Source organism: Idiotropiscis lumnitzeri, chromosome 1, assembly GCF_059441095.1.
Source record: "Idiotropiscis lumnitzeri isolate Australia: NSW breed Sydney's pygmy pipehorse chromosome 1, RoL_Ilum_1.0, whole genome shotgun sequence".
Taxonomy (NCBI): Eukaryota; Metazoa; Chordata; class Actinopteri; order Syngnathiformes; family Syngnathidae; genus Idiotropiscis; species Idiotropiscis lumnitzeri.
The window spans coordinates 40,042,488-40,059,887 of record NC_142391.1 but is presented as its reverse complement, the minus strand read 5'-3'; the positions used below and the strand labels follow the sequence as shown (position 1 = coordinate 40,059,887).

General features: G+C 40.6%; 1 protein-coding gene across 1 annotated transcript in view; it reads left to right on the top strand.

Annotated features, from left to right (window-relative positions):
- Positions 1-17,214, top strand: part of LOC148344622 (uncharacterized) — a 33,529-nt gene extending 16,315 nt beyond the window's left edge. Inside the window, exons 2-7 of the mRNA XM_088300669.1 lie at positions 5,006-5,946; positions 9,780-9,831; positions 10,133-10,256; positions 11,500-11,642; positions 14,676-14,912; positions 15,935-17,214. Of these exons, the coding sequence (XP_088156795.1) occupies positions 5,006-5,946; positions 9,780-9,831; positions 10,133-10,256; positions 11,500-11,642; positions 14,676-14,912; positions 15,935-16,627 (2,190 nt within the window). The 3' untranslated portion in view covers positions 16,628-17,214. The remainder of the gene's footprint in view (positions 1-5,005; positions 5,947-9,779; positions 9,832-10,132; positions 10,257-11,499; positions 11,643-14,675; positions 14,913-15,934) is intronic.
- Positions 17,215-17,400: the final 186 nt, after the last annotated feature.

Sequence of the window (17,400 nt, the reverse complement as noted above, 5' to 3'; positions counted from 1 at the left end):
TGGTTTAGCAGAAGCCAGATCATGTTGCAAAGTTTTCACAGTGGTGTTGTCAGCCTGGGTGGTTCAAAAAAAAAAAAAAAAAAAAAAACCCTTTTGGAGCCAAACACTTAGACTGTCAGATTGCAGACGTGTGGCTTAATCCTATTAAGACAGAGGTCCTATACACTATAGCTATGGTTTTCTTTGTCTTTAGAATTATACCGTCACGTTTCTAATGCCAGCTTTACATTCACTAAAATTTAGAATTTTGTTTTAATTTGGACCAATAAATCATCTTTTTTTTTTTTTAACCCACCTCACTGATCGCATTTGTTTGATGCAAAATGAAACTGTGAAACACTGCAATACCACATGTCAAGGCCCTGCCATATAACAGCAACTAGTCTCATGTTTCACTTTCAAGTCTAGTCATTTCAGATAATTGTTTTCAGTTGATCTGCTCCTGTCCAGAGGAGCCCATCAGTGGCACAACTGGGGCGCAATGACCTGTTGTTTCTTATGTAAACTTTCAGCTTGCCTTCGACTGATTAGCATCACTTCATTAAAATATTATCGGCCACCAAAACAGCACTGCAGCCCTTTGTTGTGCCATGAGGAAAGGCATCTTTGAATAATTAGCGGCCCGCCATTGGAGCGGCCTGTGATGTAACAGAACTAAGATGTTTGGCATTATAAGAATGTCCCATTTCAATTGGACACTGTGGCACTCTGGGGCCTCTTCGTGTGTAGTCTACCATGCACATCCCAATGCAGGGGACCTCCCAGATGCCCTGTCACGTGGGAGAGCCAATACATTCTCTTCACTTTAACGCGTATTTGCATTTTTTAGGGGGTGGGGTCTCTTTTAAAGCTAAGCAACAGAGACTACAAATAGAACTAAAAGATAAAACCATAGAATAAATATGCAGAGGTTTTATAGTTATGGTTTAAAATGGAACCACTCTGCTCCTCCTCCTGACATGACATTGTGCAACCGTGCTACAAAGACTCAGACCCCCAAATCAGATTGTAGTTCAAAGCAACTGGATTTTTGGGCATTACTGCGTAGATTGTTACCGATGCAATAACAATGGAAATTCTAAATCCAAGTAAGTGTGAAAAAAAAACAAATTGTTGCCCTGAGTATGATTTTCTCAAATGAGGAAACAAGGGCAAGGTGTCAAACAGGTTGCTTCCACGCAACAGTACATCTTCGTCATGTCTGCCCAAACAAACATAATGTCGGAAGGAGAAATACCGAACTGCCTCGAACAGTAGCAAAAAAAGAAGAAAATTCTGTCCTACTCCCGTTCAGAATGACTCTGGAGCCGAGTGTTAAGGTATTAAATAGTGATTACAATTTCCCCATGTGTCACTGTAGACTTAATGGTGCGATGAAGTGTTGTGACTTCATGTGTCTTAAAGCTAAGTGTAAGTACTAATCTATGTAGTGCAGGACTGTTCACCAAATAGCCAAATGTTCCCCCGCACCCTACGCCCACCCTTTTTGGGTTCAACTCGGCCTCAGTTACCAGGCTACACACTGGAGTGCTAGTGAGTGGGCAGTGCAAGTGCAGCATGTCATGCTCTAATGCAATTGCCCCCAAATGTCAATTACTAAAGTTATTCACTGAGAGAACCTTCAATTAGGGGAGGAGGTTGATATTATTGATACATTTTCCTCATATGAACCTTCACTGTGGTTATGAAACACTTTCTGCAAAGATATAGTTTGGTCTTGTTGTTGACTGGCATTTTTTTAGTTTTAGTTTGCTTTCATACACTATCACAATAGATGAAACTGCACAATCACAGTGATTGACATTTTCAGTTTATCACCATAATAACTTTTTTACCATTTGGGAATTACATTAATTTTTGCAGGGTATCTCCATTTTGCGGGGAGTTAAATATTTGGACATACAAATGAACATAAACTTTAGTTGTTTGCGCAGTATGTTTAGTGTCGTTTTATTATAAATTTTCACTGTGAAGTTGTTTTGTAGCATTTGACTGAATGTGAGAATGTAAAAGACAGTGAGCCTGTTTCATTTGCAGTTTTATACACATCCCTTCCATAACGCTGCCTCAACTATGTTCGGAATATGGTATACTTTGGGTCTTGAACTGGTTATTTCCTTCTTATTACTTTTATTTTACCATCATTGTCATATTGAGCTTGGTTTCATTTTTCCCTATAAATACGATGCTTTACTGTGTAAATCTAATCTGGTTTACCATATCTGTCCTTAAATGTGAAAAGTGGTTTGCACCACATTGTACATGCTTTATATTTACTGTTTGTTGATGAAATCATCACTTGATTGTAGTTTTTGACAATTTTGTGCCTGCCTTCTCTAGAATATTGATATCCGTTGATGTTATGAAATGTGAACTCTTGATTTAGTCGCATCTAAGCTTTTTACCCTCACTTTAGGATTTACCATACCAGATGGATAACATTCAGGATAATGGCCCAGAGGAGTGGAGTTTGACAGCAATGGTTTAGATGGACAACAACAACCTTTCATTTGGGATTGTCCCGTGTTGGCCCCATTCATTTTCATTTCGGTCGGGGTCTCCAGTCCCTTTTGTTTGTTTGTCTGAACGTATTCTTGGTTGGGCATAATAAATCTTGCAGCATTTGACCTCAGTGGTGTCTCTGGCGGACTTTTAGACAATGATGTTGTTGTCTCTTAATGAGACAAAGGGACTGTGACAGTATCTTAAGAAATCCATCCCTCCATTCTATCTTATCCAGGTTCGGGTTGCGGGAGTGGCATTTTTAGCCCGGACCTTCCCTCTCCCTAGCCTTGTTGTGCAACTCTTCCGAGGGATCCCAAGGTGTTGCCAGGTCACCCGGGGTACTGAGTCTTGCCAGTGTGTCCTGGGTTATCCCTGGGGCCCCCAACAAGCGTGATATGCCCGGAACACCTCACCAGGGAGGAGTGTGGGAGGCACAACCAGATGCCTGAGCCATCTCATCTGACTCCTCTTGAGGAGTAGAGGAGGAATGGCTCAACTCTGAGTCCCTCCTTGACTCGATTTCTTGTTTCTGGGATCCCAACTCACAGCTCATGACCATTGTTGAGGGTAGGAACGTAGATTGACCGGTAAATCGAGAGCTTCGCCTTTTCCTTTTCCTTCTTCACCATGACAGAACGATAAAGGGTCTGCATCACAGCACACGCGCCACGGAGCTGCCTGTCGATCTCCCGCTTCATCCTACCCTTACCTGTAAACAAGATATCAAGATACTTGAACTCTGTTGAAACCTCCCACCAAGAAACAGGCAACCCAAGCTGAATTATGTTTCTTTGTTTTCCGTAGAAAAAATGGTAAAAGGCAATCAACGGAGTCAATCGTGCGAAACGTTGTCAAAGCCCTCTTTATACATCGCAGAAGAAATCATTTCTACGTATACCCTGACTGATCCACTTTAATGGTGTTAGCAGTTGTTGTGATAAACTAAATCCATTCTGTACTGTCTTATCCAGATGAATTCAAAGGGAATTAAACCTCAGATTTATTTAATGAAATCATGCGTTGTGTGCTCCAACATTAGTAAAAATGCATTATTCAGATTAATATTGTGTTTGTGGAATATGAATTAAACCGAATAGTTAATCAAAAAAGGGCCGTGCCATGTTGAGTGAAATCATTTTCAGCTACAAACCGGAAGTGAAGTTGAAGTGCAAGTAGAGTATTCCCTGCTAATAAAGCAGGCTATTAATTTGTCTTGGTTGAGGAATTGTTGAGAGGGATGTAATTAAACCTTCGATCCTATGTACGCCATACCTGAGAGAAAACATGTAGCAGCCATTGGAGGAAGTATAGTGTAGAGTAAAAGTGTTGTACATCAACAAAGAAATCCAGATGGGCTCACAACTCAAGAAGTACATAGTTTATTATGCACTGCTAGCTTTTGTACATATAATGTAATCAAATATGGAGCTAGTCATTGCTGAATATTTACTGAATATTTAAATTATAGCAAGCCCCCCTGGTTTATTTATATCAAGTTACAGTTTATCTCTATTTACCTGACTACTTTAAGTGGTGTTATTTCTCAATTGGAGCGTCTGGAAGTTCATCACACATCCCACATCTGAATTAAGTTAATTTGCCTATCGAGATTCATAACTTGCAATTCTTGTATGTTCCTGTTGCCTTCTTTTTCACTCCTCAACACAAATTATGTTCTAAAACTGGTTTAACATGCCCTAAGGCCAGTCTAAATCTCATATTGTTTGTTACATGTCTGGTTTTGGGGTTTGCCAATCTGGGTCATTCCCACGGACCAAAATTGAAGCTCACACAAGAACTCATAAACACAAGGTCTCCTACAAAGGCCTGATGTTTTGTTCCCTGGCCCAGCCACACATCTGCCTCTGCTTAGGCCCCAGGTTACCCTCCAGCCCCAACCACCTGTGAAGAATTACGGCCAGCGTGTTCGGAAAAATACCCTCCCTTGGGTCACCCAAGCAACCCACATGAGCAAAAACACTTAATATAGAGGCGGAACGGCAGAGTTGAATAGTTCAGTGCCAAGCTGCTACATATTAGGAACTATTAGACTTCAATCAAGGGTATTATTTGATAATATATAACTTGGTTATTTGTACCGTGGTCTTTGAGAACTTAATAACGCTGTGGTCAGTATTGGAAAAACAACTCTTCTTTAGGAGGGCAATATAGCCAAGCTGCTTTTGAAAAATGGGGTAGGTGTCGTTTAATTCAGACATCTGTTTGTGTACAATAATAATCAAATCTCCAAGGCCAAAACAAGTGGTTTCAGATTTACTCAGTTTTATAGAAACTCACACGCCATGCATTAATGTAGTGAGAGAAAATGGCTTGTCAATACAGTTTGATGGAGTATTGGCATTTAAAGGTTTAATTTTAGTAAGCCCCAAATTAGCCACATTGCTTCAAAATATGTTCAAATTTGTTTAATTTACCTCGATACACCTCAGAACTAGCCAACTTCAGGCAAGAGTTTTGATTCTCACAATTTATTTTGCAGGTATACTTTGACTGTGGTGCCAAACTGGATGTGGTGGATGCACAAGGACTAATACTCTCCCCCGGCTTCCCTTACAACTACTCTTCTGGGACCCACTGTGTTTGGCAGTTCTTTGTACCTGTGCATTATCAGCTTATTCTTGAGATATTCGACTTTGACGTGTTTGAAAGCCATGAGTCTTCTGCACAGTACTCTGTCATTTCTAGTAATGAAGAGGATGTTGTAGATGATGAGTTGACTTATGCCCCTGACACTGTTTCATTGGATGAGCCTTCATCAGAAGATATTGATCAAATAGATCAGAAGGATGCCCCAAAGGTCCAACAGTCTTCTCGAGACAGTGAGGTGGAGGCTCTGGTGGTTCGCGAACGGTCAACAAAAGTCTCAAACTCTGCCAAAAGATCCATAGCTCGTTCCTCTAGCCTTACATCACCACCGACCGCTTCTCTTCTCCTTCCTGGCGCCGTGTTGAATACGGACAAGGCTATCAACACGGCCTCCTCACCCCGCCTTGGTATAGACTTCAACCCAAGTTCTATCCCAAGCATGACTACAGTTGCTTTGCCTCAATCCACTGCCACTACACCCGTGAGCCCTGAAACACAGCAGTCAGGGCTTGACGCCTGTCCCCATGATGTTCTCTATATCTCAGATCTCATCACCTTTTCCTCAAGGTTCTGTGGGTCAAACCGACCTCCTAGCAGCCAGTTGGTGTTTGGCTCTAGTCAGGAGATGGTGGAGGTGATTATGGAGCTCATCACAACCACTCACTGGGGGCGGGGCTTTGCCCTTCTCTTCCACTACGACAATGTGACCAAGCCAGGTGGTGAACGGAGAAGTTTTGTTTCTACATCCGCCAAGGTAGACTCTCTACTGGTCGCTGTGAGTGGAGCTGCCTTCTTCGCTTTGATACTTACCAGTGTTCTCTGCGTCAAATTCAGGTAATATCTGTAAGCTTACCTTGTCTAAGGAAGGACATTTAGAACACACGATTCCTTCATAGGTGATTTTTTTTAATCCAGTAAGGCATGTTGTATAAATAAGTAATATTTCATTATCCCACTTAAAACTGAGCGATATGACACACTTCCCCTTTTACATAGACTGGTCATTTACACAGAACTCACTGCTCACTGTAATTTGTAATACTACGCTAACATGCATACCAACTGCTTGCCTTGTCGTAGTGTATTGTAATACTCTGTGTGAACTTTGAGTTATGCGGTGGTAATGTGTTTCTGCTTGTCACACTGATTTTAAAAGTCCTTAAAGATGTAGGAACGGGTGAGTACCAATACCAGATATCTGTATTGGGCCGATGCTGATCTTATTTCAAGGTATCAAATACTCATGAAGTCACTGATACCAGTTACTAGGACCGTCTTGTAGTCGTTTTACTTTAAGTAAGTAAATGGAATGCGTTGCTGACAGAACATTTTCCTAAGTGACATAACGAATCAGAAGAGTAACGTACATGCATAAAATGGGATTCCTATTCGTCCAATTCATCCATCAGAACATTCGCGTAGGAGACATTACCACTTGCTGGAAATCGCTGTGGTATTACAAATATGTCCATCGATTATGCATTTAAGGTTCTAAATTAACACCTGCCAAATTTGGATTAAAATAAATTTTGGCGTGTGTTGCCAAAAATTTATAAGCCAGTTTGCCTGGTGATGCATTACATAAGGCGAGTCTCGTGGATTGTGTGCTTCATATTTGACTTATCTAACATGAGCTTTTAGTTAGGAGTGTAAGGATTATACTCTGTAACAATGTCATTGTTTATCATTACAGTAGCAGTGTTGGAGACATTGGCCGTTTTAAACACTCATGGAAATGTTAATAAAAAGCAACATTAATTCTTGTTGAATTGATTTATTTTGCCACTTCTGCCAAGTCGTAATCCACAAATGCAATGTTAATCAGAATACAGTGTTTACGCTAGTAATACTGCGTAGAAGATATTGTCAAGGATTTTTGTTTTTTACTTCCTCTTTAAGGTCTGTATTGCAGAGTGGCTGTTGTGAATTTTATCAAAATTAAAAGAAAAGCCTCTCTTTAATTAATAAATTAACTGTCATTGGATTGATAGAAATTTTATGCATCAAGTACTCGTGGTATCATTTTCTTGGTGTCAGTATTGGTGCGTATTTATGTGTTCAGAACTCATACTGTTATATGTCTGGGAAAACAATGTGGTAACAAACTAATTTTCTTAAATGGCACACACAACACAGCCCTGTATATTAACCTTCATTAATGAATGTGAAGTAGTGTACTTGTGCGCGTGTATCTCCGCTGTCTTAGAAGTGATGCGATGTTAGAAGTCTCACATGGGTGATACCACCAGTGTTTTTGAAATCTTCAGGTCTAAACTACAAAGTTTTCCTGCTCATGCTTATCTAAAAGTGTGTTAGTGTTGATTTGAAACCTGTAGAAACTGTCTTCTAGCACATTCAGCATTATATTTAATTAAAGAAAAAAAATCATGATTTGACTGATGATGGATGGCTGTAACCAATATGCACATCATCTGTATTTTGTCCCACTGAAAGTTCAGTAAAATAAAGCACTGAATAATCAGTTGACAGTAGTTGCATTTGGTACAATTTTATTTTTTCCCCATTTTTTCTATTTTATATATATAATTTTATTTATTTATTTATTTTATTTTTTTATTTATTTCAGGTCATATCTTTTTCTTTCATGATTGCAAATATGCTGGTGTAATAGTAAATCGTCACACACATACACAGGCAAAAATTTGTTATGTTGACTCAGCTGGAAGTCCCAGTCCGTGATGCGGTGACCTTTGATGATTACTTGGGTTTGGCAGCAACTGTGCGGCTGCCTTGATGTGAAGCATTCTCACTACAGTCAGTGGGGCATTCAAGGTACAGCACCTGGCCTCAATTCCTGCACACAAAACAGAGGCAGCCTGAAACTGAATGGGGTGGAGGGGAGTGGGGTGAACAAGGCACAAGGAGGAGAAAGAAAACTCTGTGTGCATTGAGTTTGAGGCCAGTAGCATTGTCGTGCTGTCAATGGGTATAATTTACTAGCTTGTCCGACAATAAACACAAACACTGGGAGTTTAGTGGTTTGTAATACTATCTGTTTGAAGACGACGACTGTTTTTCACCCTCCTGAGCCAAAACTTGGAAGGGAGAGAATTATGTCAGCATCTTGAAAACAATCTATACGACATCTGTGTATCTTAGGGCCTGATTTTAATAAGATCCCTAATATCGAGTGAGAACCCCCGTATTGAGGTTACGTAGGCTGTGGGCAACTGGTGTAAAAAGTGGTGCAGACATCTGTATTTAAAAGAACATTATGCTCTTTGGGTACCTCTGATGGTTAACACCGTGGAGCATTTGGGTGAACGCTGCAAGTGCAAAATGAAGTTTGAAGTGATGGACCTGAACATGGCGGTAAAGCTATAAATGACTTAGAGAAGATACCAGTAAAATGATTGTTATAATCTAAGAAAATCCAGCACCAATTATCACAGTGTGCTGAAATTGCCAAGATGCGCAGAACTGCAACATTGAAAAGAAGGTGATTATAGCATGACTCCTTCTTGTGACCGGCTAAATCAGCACTTAGATCGGGGATCACCAACAAAGTGCCAGGGGCAGGGTTTCGCATTTATGGGCGGCATGAGTAGCCCGTGGGCTTGTTCTGAAACTAGGTCACCAGGGATGGAACATGGTGATTTCCTTGGATGATCAGTGTCTTTACATAGAAAGCCATTGATTTTTAATATCAGAATAATTACCGGTAATGTTTTATTTCTTTGAGTGAATATCAAACTGGTAACCCTTGGAAAGGATCAGTATGCATGAATTAGCTCTGTTTTCAAGAAGGTTGGTGACCCCTGCCTTAGAACTCTTGAAAGACCCAAAATCAGCTATTGCAATCTGTGTCAAATTTAAATTGCGTTTGCTGCGTTAAGGAATTGCACTCCTTCCACAACACGCAAAACTAATCAGCTTCCACATTTGTTTGTGTGTTTAGCCAAGTTTGTACCCATTTTGAGCTCACAAACCTTTAGTAAATCAGAGCCGCAGTGTTTAACCTGTCCGGTAACTCCTCAGGTTCAAACTATTTATGACAAGGAAATTGAAAGCACATGTTCAATAAAATGAAACCGCAATTAACAGTAACAACCCAAGTTATTTGAAAGCCAGGAAATGCACCATCATGAAACTTTAAGCACATGAGTTGCCTCAGCGGCAGCCTTTTTCTCTTGAGGTGTTCCTTATTATTTCCCACAGATAATTGCAACATGATGAGAGAGGCGAGGTCTTGAATGCTGGAAAGTAGTGCTGAGATTAACTTCCAAGATTCCCTCGGGTTAAAAAAAAAACAAAAAAAAACAGCCATAGGTGGGAGAGAGTCGCAGCAGGCGTTCGCCTCAGTTGGCCGGTGTTTGGTAATGGGCTCATTCAGCTGTAAGAGCAATTTTTAATAAGTGGGTACTTGTTCAAATATTTCATCATGCTTCATTGGCTCATTTGGAGTTAAGAAAGGGATGGAAACACAACTGAAAATGGGTGAATAGATGAGCAGTTATGTTGACAATGTTATAGAAAATTTCACATTAAGTTGGTGGTTGTCATAGATGTCAACAACTGTAACAGTTGTCGAACTTGTTACAGATAGACCGTATCTGCTGTTAGTGGTACAATTAAAACACAAAAACACAGAAGGAATGTCGGGAAAAAAGACACTTGCAATGGAATGAAAATGCTTTTATTTACAGACCCAAACTGTGTCTCAAAAGAGAGAGCTCCTGCGCATCCGCCAGCACTGAGGTACAAACATAACTCTACACTCTTTAGTGTTGCTTCCTCGCTTTACCAAGGTCTGTTGAACTCAACCGCAGCAACACAGAGTATATCTAACAGAAAACTAAGTGGGGTCGTGCAAATAGTTGCCACATTTTTTTTAGACTTGTAATACCTCCCACTTGGGCAAGCACACATTGAATATTCAAAAGCAAAACAGGTACTCGCCAAGGGTTATTATATTCTTTCGAGCAACTTGGCACACAAAATAAAGCACTGCTGCTGTCTGGTTTGGGGTTTAGGCTTGACTTGCCATGTTGTGCTGTAGGTGCCAGAGGCAGTTCAGAACACTAGGACGGAGGTAAGTGAGCTCCAACCGATGGCTGAGAATCAGACCAACCAGGAGGTTATAAGGGATCAGGAAAACAACAAGTACAGTCCACCGCACACAGGTGAGAAGACGCACCATTTGGCATATATGACTTCATTAAATATTTAATTTCATTTTGCCATCATAGAGTTATTTACGATTTGGATGCACAGAACAACTGTGATAGCCACTCGCTAAGTTTGACATGCGCCGTTTGTTTCAGTGCGATATATCTATATATATATTTATATATATATATATATATATATATATATGTGTATATATTTATGTATATATATATATATTTATATATATTTGCATATATTTATATTTATATATTTATATATACAAGGACTCTCAAATCCAGTTCTGCACCAAGAACAATTAATCGATGTGCAAATTGTAATCGTTTTTTCTCTCCCCCAACTACTTTGTGAAGTGAATGATGTGTAAGCAATTTAAGTATTGAGCTAAGGATTTGGTGTATACACGCGTATACACACAAATAATTTGAGTGGTGAATAGGGAGAAGGAAAGAAAGGAATGTTTCAAACAGCATTTGGATATTGAATTTACAATTGATAAAAACACACGTGAGTTCTTCTTATTTGTATTGAAACCAAATAATTTCACACTGGTGTTGAAAAAAAAAAAAAGAAAAGAAACATGATCACAAACCCATTACTCTGAGTACATTTAAGCTGTCACTCACGTATTTATGTTCAATATATTTTACATTTCCATAAACCGGTGTCTTTGTGTGCCTTCCTTGCTTCTGCTGCTCCCCTTTAGCATTGTTATCATGGGCTCCTGTGGCCCGAAACTCATAACACGTTCACTGGTCCAATGGACAAATTCTTGGTCTATACCTTATAGTGATTAATAGCTTAGGTGTTAGGGGTGTAAACCTTGTTACATAATATGGACAGATTTGGAAATTACATTTTTGTCATAGATCTGGTTAGAAAGTATGCAATCCTATGTGGCCCTCTATTAGCGCTGACAAAAAATAGTGGCCCTCTCCATCGTTTAAGTTGCCCAATCCTGCTTTGAGTGTTGAGCAACTAAAGTTGCACACCAAGCAAGAATTCCACTTACAAAGCTTCACCAATTAGTGTCCTCCATTACCAAATGCTTATTAAAGTAAATGTGATGTAACACAATAGTAAGCATGCTCAAGTCTTATCTCTTTTGCAACATGTTGCAGGCATCAAATTCAAAACGAGTGAATAATTGCAAAAAAAAAAAAAGTATCTAGAGAATACTTCCTACCATATATGTTGTATTGCTTTTTGACAGCTTTTTGGTTTTAATTCTTTCCTCAGTGAGTGCTGGTGGTGAAACTTCCCAGAATACAGAATTGGACCTTTCCTCCAGTGGTTTGGCAGAGCTTGATTTTGGTCCAGATGAGGTGTTCATCATATCATCAGCCCCAAGCCCAAATAGGCCATCCTTCTCGCCACACACAGTAAGACCTGCTTTCATGACAGTATGGCTGCAAGACAGCTCTGTATGGCATAGCATATCAACCAATGATAGTATCTGAATTCTGGCCAGGCTAATTCATTGATTATTTGTGGCCTTAGTCTTAAATCACACATCTCAGATCTTGGTTAAATGCATAACCATCCATTTTCTTGTGTTTTTCGACAATCCCAACTTTGGGTACACCCTGGACTAGTTTCTAGTCAATCAAAGTGAATATAGAAAAAACCCTCTAACAGTGACATCCACACCTATGGGCAATTTAGAGTCGTTAATTAATGCAATATTGTGTGCTTTGGAATGTGGGAGGTAGCCCAGAGGAAAAAAAATATGAGGAAAAGCATGCGTTGTTACACAGAAATGTCCGAGCTGAGATTCAAACCCTGAACCTATGACTGTTAAGCAGATGTGCTAACCACATACAGAACACCACTGTAATATCACAGGTGAAAATGTTTATAGATTATACTGGAATTTGTTGAGTCGCAACAAAAATCGATGCAACGAGCTAGTTGAGCATTCTGATTCGCTGTGGATTAAAATCATATGGTTCAAAGTAATATTGATAGCAAACGGTAGGGGTGAAATAGTCTCCATGGCACTGTATTGGCCCAGTGCTTGTAGACTCACACAATGGTACTGGCACATGCCTAAACCTATTAAAAAAAAACTGCAGTTCTCAATGGGAAAACACTGTCATGGTCAGGAAAAAGTGGTTTAACCAAGCATTTTCTTCCCTGCTTGCTTTTGTGTTCTCCTGGAATAAGTATTGGCATAAACTGTTCTGGCAGCTTTTTTGAAGGACTGGCAAGCGTTTCTGTAGCCTGGGCTAATGGAGTATTATCTACAGAGCCAGATTCCCAGCGCCAATTGTGTGTGCATGTGTTTGTGTGTGCGTGTATTGTCTGCATGCTTTGGCACGCGGCGTGTGGTCTGCCTGTGTGTGTCCTTGATGCAGACGACAATGTATATAATATTATAAGAAATGTTGCGCTGGTTGACGGTGGCAACATGTTGCCCAAATGAACTTTCTCGAATGGGTTTCTTTTAAATCAGCCCACGCTGCAATGTATGAAAGCATTGTCTTTCTTTGAACACACGTTGCATTTTACAAACATAATCCATCCATGACTCTGAATTCAGCAAAGATCTTCCATGTTCTTACCCCTTACCTCCCATATTTCTCTCACCAATCCGGTCTGAGGCTCATTTGTCACTTTGCGTATCAAGTCTAAAAGTAGTCATTTGTGTTCGAGGTGCTTTGGTGACCAGAGGAACACTTTATTTAAACCCCCAGCTAATTCTTGTCTAGACAAAGCTAGCTGTTAGTGACTCTGTGGGAAGGATTATTTTGGACTTGTTCTCCCACTGATGGGTGCAACCCCTAAAACCTTCGCCCTCCCCGGAATAATAGCAGCTGACCGATCAGGAAGGATAATGTAGCATGCACACGTCCAGCCTGTCAATCACACTTAGCCTTTGAAAATGACACTGAATTGAAAAGACATTTCATCAACAATTCATAGTTTCAAAATCATTTTACCAGTAAAATGGATTGTAAGATTATCATAACCTGAAGTAATTTTTGTAAAAGTACAGAAGCAAATGAAAATGAACACCATGACCAGCCATGTGGCAAGCATGTATGCCTCACATTCTAAAGCAGTGGTGGGCAATTTTGGTCCTCGCGGGTCGATTTTCTTCATTAAACCATCAAATGATCAGGATCGTTATCCAGAGTTTGCTGATGAGCTGATCAATTTTGAATTCCAATATCTCAAAGACAAACAACCATCCGCGTTCACAATCACACCGCGGGTCCATTTAGAGCATCCAATCAACCTACCAACCCACGCAGGCATGGGGAGAACATGCAAACTTTGCGCAGGAAGGCCAGAGCTGGAATCGAACCCAGCACCTCTGAACTGTGAGGCGGGCGTCCTAACCAGTGACCACGGTGCTGCCCGCTTATGAAATACAGCAGTTGAAATAGTTCAAAGTACGTCCTGTTCATTTGAGACTAAATAGTCTTAATAAGTAATGAATGAGTCTGTGAGCCAAACATACTCAGTTGGCTGGCTTTTTGACTGAGCATGCCAAGCAAACCAGTACACTTCCTTCTCAATAATCCATTCATTTGATATTATACAAACAGTCAGTGGGAAGAAGCGAAGATGTAAGGAGGAAATGGGTCAGTTCATTGATGCCTGAATTGGCAATTGCTCTACGGTTTCAAATATGATCAATGCAGTCACTGCTTTCTGATCTTCATGTCCAACCTCGGTACCCGAGATGCGTGCTTGCTTCAATAACAAGTCTCTTGCACAGTGCAGGCCATTGACCATTGTATCTGCAGTTGAGTGCTTGAGCATAATGCCACCTCCAATATTTGCGCTATTTGCGTTCAGTGGTTATCTCAGTCATAATTAGTTTATCAGCCGGCCCTCATTTGTTTTATGTCTTGTTATGTTGCCTACGCAACTGCTGGAAGATTGCAAATATACCACTCGGAGGTTAAATCTCAAAATGTAAGTGATACCTCAACAAACTCTGTTGTTCCACTCATTATTGACATTGTTCCATTGGTACGAGGAAGTCCAATTTTCATGTACCGCCAGTGTTCCAAGCATGCCAAGTCAACACCATGTTGATTGCTCATATTCGCGTCATCATAAAGTTTTAGGGTGGTTAGAGTGGACAACTCTACACACAAGCTGTTGCTGTACATTATTGTGGGCATGCACTCATTCAGACTGATATGTTTCTGTCCGTCCCAAAAAAAAATAATCTAATATCATTTGGTACCCTCAATCATTAAAAAAAAAAGAAAAATATTCCTGAAAAGAACATACACATCTACACATCAACAATTGCATGAAATTGGAGTATCTATAGTGTATATTATAGTGATTTTATTCATTATATTTGGCATTTAAGTATATTCAACTAAAGTGCTGCTTGCACATTCTCATCTGCATTGTGTATATATTGTCCCCTTGACATTTTGTTTTCTTAGCAAAGGGAGCGGTTCCTGAGACATAGCGACACTGGTCCCAGTCCGGTTGGTGACTGGCGCCCACCTGTCTCTACCACCTCACCTTCTGGTCCCACCATTGACGGAAGTGGCAGCTGTGCCAGACCCAGAGCATGGAGCGTACGCACCTTCCAGGAATTCCTCCCTCCACTGCCGCAGCTCCATAAGAAGTGGTGCAGCTGGAACTCAACCAGTCCCTTCACCAAGCTAATAGACAGCGTCAGTACAAGATTGATGCAGCATGATGAGCTTAATTTACTAGATATTTCCATTATCTTTTCCATTTCTTGGCTTTTGTGTTTTATCTCATAGTCTACTTTTATGTGCACTGATTCGCTAGTTAACAATGAATCATAGGGATCATTTGTCACAGGTGGCCATTTTGCATACTACGATCAAAGGCTCATTCATATCTAAAAAGCCTAATGACACAAAAATGGCTTAAATGTTCACAATTTACTTTGGTTTGTTTCTATTTGTATAATGAGTATGTTGGGCATGATTGGTTTATGCGCATTTCATCTCAAGAAATCATGACTGCAGATGGGATGACTTTTCAGCTATGTTTGCTTGGTATGGTGTGAAAGTAATGATTGCAATAAACTCCCCCCAAAAAATTTGGGTCACAACGGGACCGGACAATACGTGGGTCAATTTGACCCAACTTTCTTGGTTGTTTCGCATAAAACAACCCTAAAAAATTGTGGGTCAAATTGACCCAAGTACTAGTCCGGTCCCTTTTTGACCCACATTGAGTTATGTTTCACCCAACACTTTTATGAGTAATTGACGGAGAAAATGAAGTCTGCTTTAATGAAGACAGATTGTTTTACAATTTACATTTAGATTAATTCTACAATCTTGTTTAAATAGGCAGTTGCTATAAATGACCTGTGGCTGAGTATCAAGAGTATCTTGTGAAAACTTTAGAAAAAAAAAATACAGAATCTGTATTAAAATCTTTCCTAAGATGAGGAAGTGGCAAAAGAGTGACAAGTGGTCGCCTTGGCCACCTCATAGCTCCACCCCTGGCTGTTTGGTGAAGTCTGATGTAGTTTGTGGTCCCACTTTCATAGTGTGTAGGCCACCAGGTGATTATAATGAGGTACTTAGTTATTGCCTAAATGGAAGAGAGATCTACTATCAAGATCGAATAGTTACAGTCTGAACTGAATTGCTTATGAAAATTAAAACATATTCATGAAAATAATCTATTATCTAATTGTCCCTTATCATTCCAGGCACCTCCCAGTTTGGGGTGTGACGACAGGAAGGTTTTCTCAGACGTTGACCTGGCGGCCAAGAATGACACAAGCACCATCTCCGACTCTTCTCTCAGCAATGCTTCCTATCCACTTGCTCAGGCCGCCCAGAGGCAGAGGCGTCTCAACTCGGCCAGCAACCTGCGGCGCTCCCGTTTCGCGGGACCGTGCTTTGGTCTGCTGTCCGGGACGGCGGACAGTGCCAAGCCCTGTGGTCTCACTCACACACAGAGCGCCCAAGCAGAGCCCAACTCCATCTCTTCTTCCTCCATCCAGGTTGCTATTGAGAGCAACCAAGCAACAAAGAGGCGTGATTTCCCAGGTGAGGGTGATCACTTGAATGTACCTGTGTTCGCCATTTCTGAGGAAGAAGATCGGCAGCCTCTGGTCTCAGCTGAGCACCTGGGCCAAACAACTGGCACCGGCTTCCAGAATGGACTGGTTCGGGGATCATTTGACAACAAAAGACCTGCCGGTGTGACCTCCAGCCTCCGCTCTCAGAATCAGAGGGTTAGACTGGAGTGGCAGCCATGGGGGGATCAGGTGTCAAGTGGGGTTTGTCCATTCCCTTCCAGTACACCCAACACCACGACTGAGTCCCACAACATCAATGACTGCCAGTTGCCACACAGCCACCCTACTGTGTTGTGCAGTGTGACCAACCACATGTGACCAGCAAGATGCTAAAAAGACTGGTGGGCCAGTCAAGCATTCCTGAACCATCGTTTGTTTTATACGTAACCTACTTTAATGGAAGAAATCAACTTTTGCAAAGTGATTGCTACTTTCTGGAATATATTCTTCTTCTGGATGCTGCTCAATACATGCTGAGGTCCGAATTGAGGCAGTTAAAAGTGAAAGGAAATACTTGTGACAAAGAACAATGTATACTGAAAAACCCAATTTATGTGAGCACTTTTTAAAAACAGTTTGGTGCATTTTGGTGAATTATACTTCAACCATTGCACTTCAATAACCCAATCAAGTGTGCATTTTGTATTGCGTAAAAACATTGCCATAGAGGCCTTTTGCCCCGAACCCTGATACTACTTGTTTCCCCAAGTGTTCCACAAAGTATAGGTCATACATTTACTGCTTGCAAACAGTGTATACTGGATTATAAAGGGAAATCAAAATACTGTAAACTATATACTAATGTACATCAGTAGACTGAGCTAGTGAAAAACAAATAGCAATCACAATATTTATAAAATGAGTAGACATGAATTAACATGTTTTAATAAAGGTTGTCATTCTCATGTGGTGTGCCTAATGTGTGCAGTGAAGACTTCTTTTCAAGAGATCTCCCAGTTCATCTGCTTACGTTTTAGTTGTGTATATTGCCATGTTCCGCAGTTGGTCTTTAGCAAAACTTGTAACAGAGTTCAATAATCGGGAATGGAAAAAAAGGAAGGTGATCAAACATGAAATGAAACGACATGAGT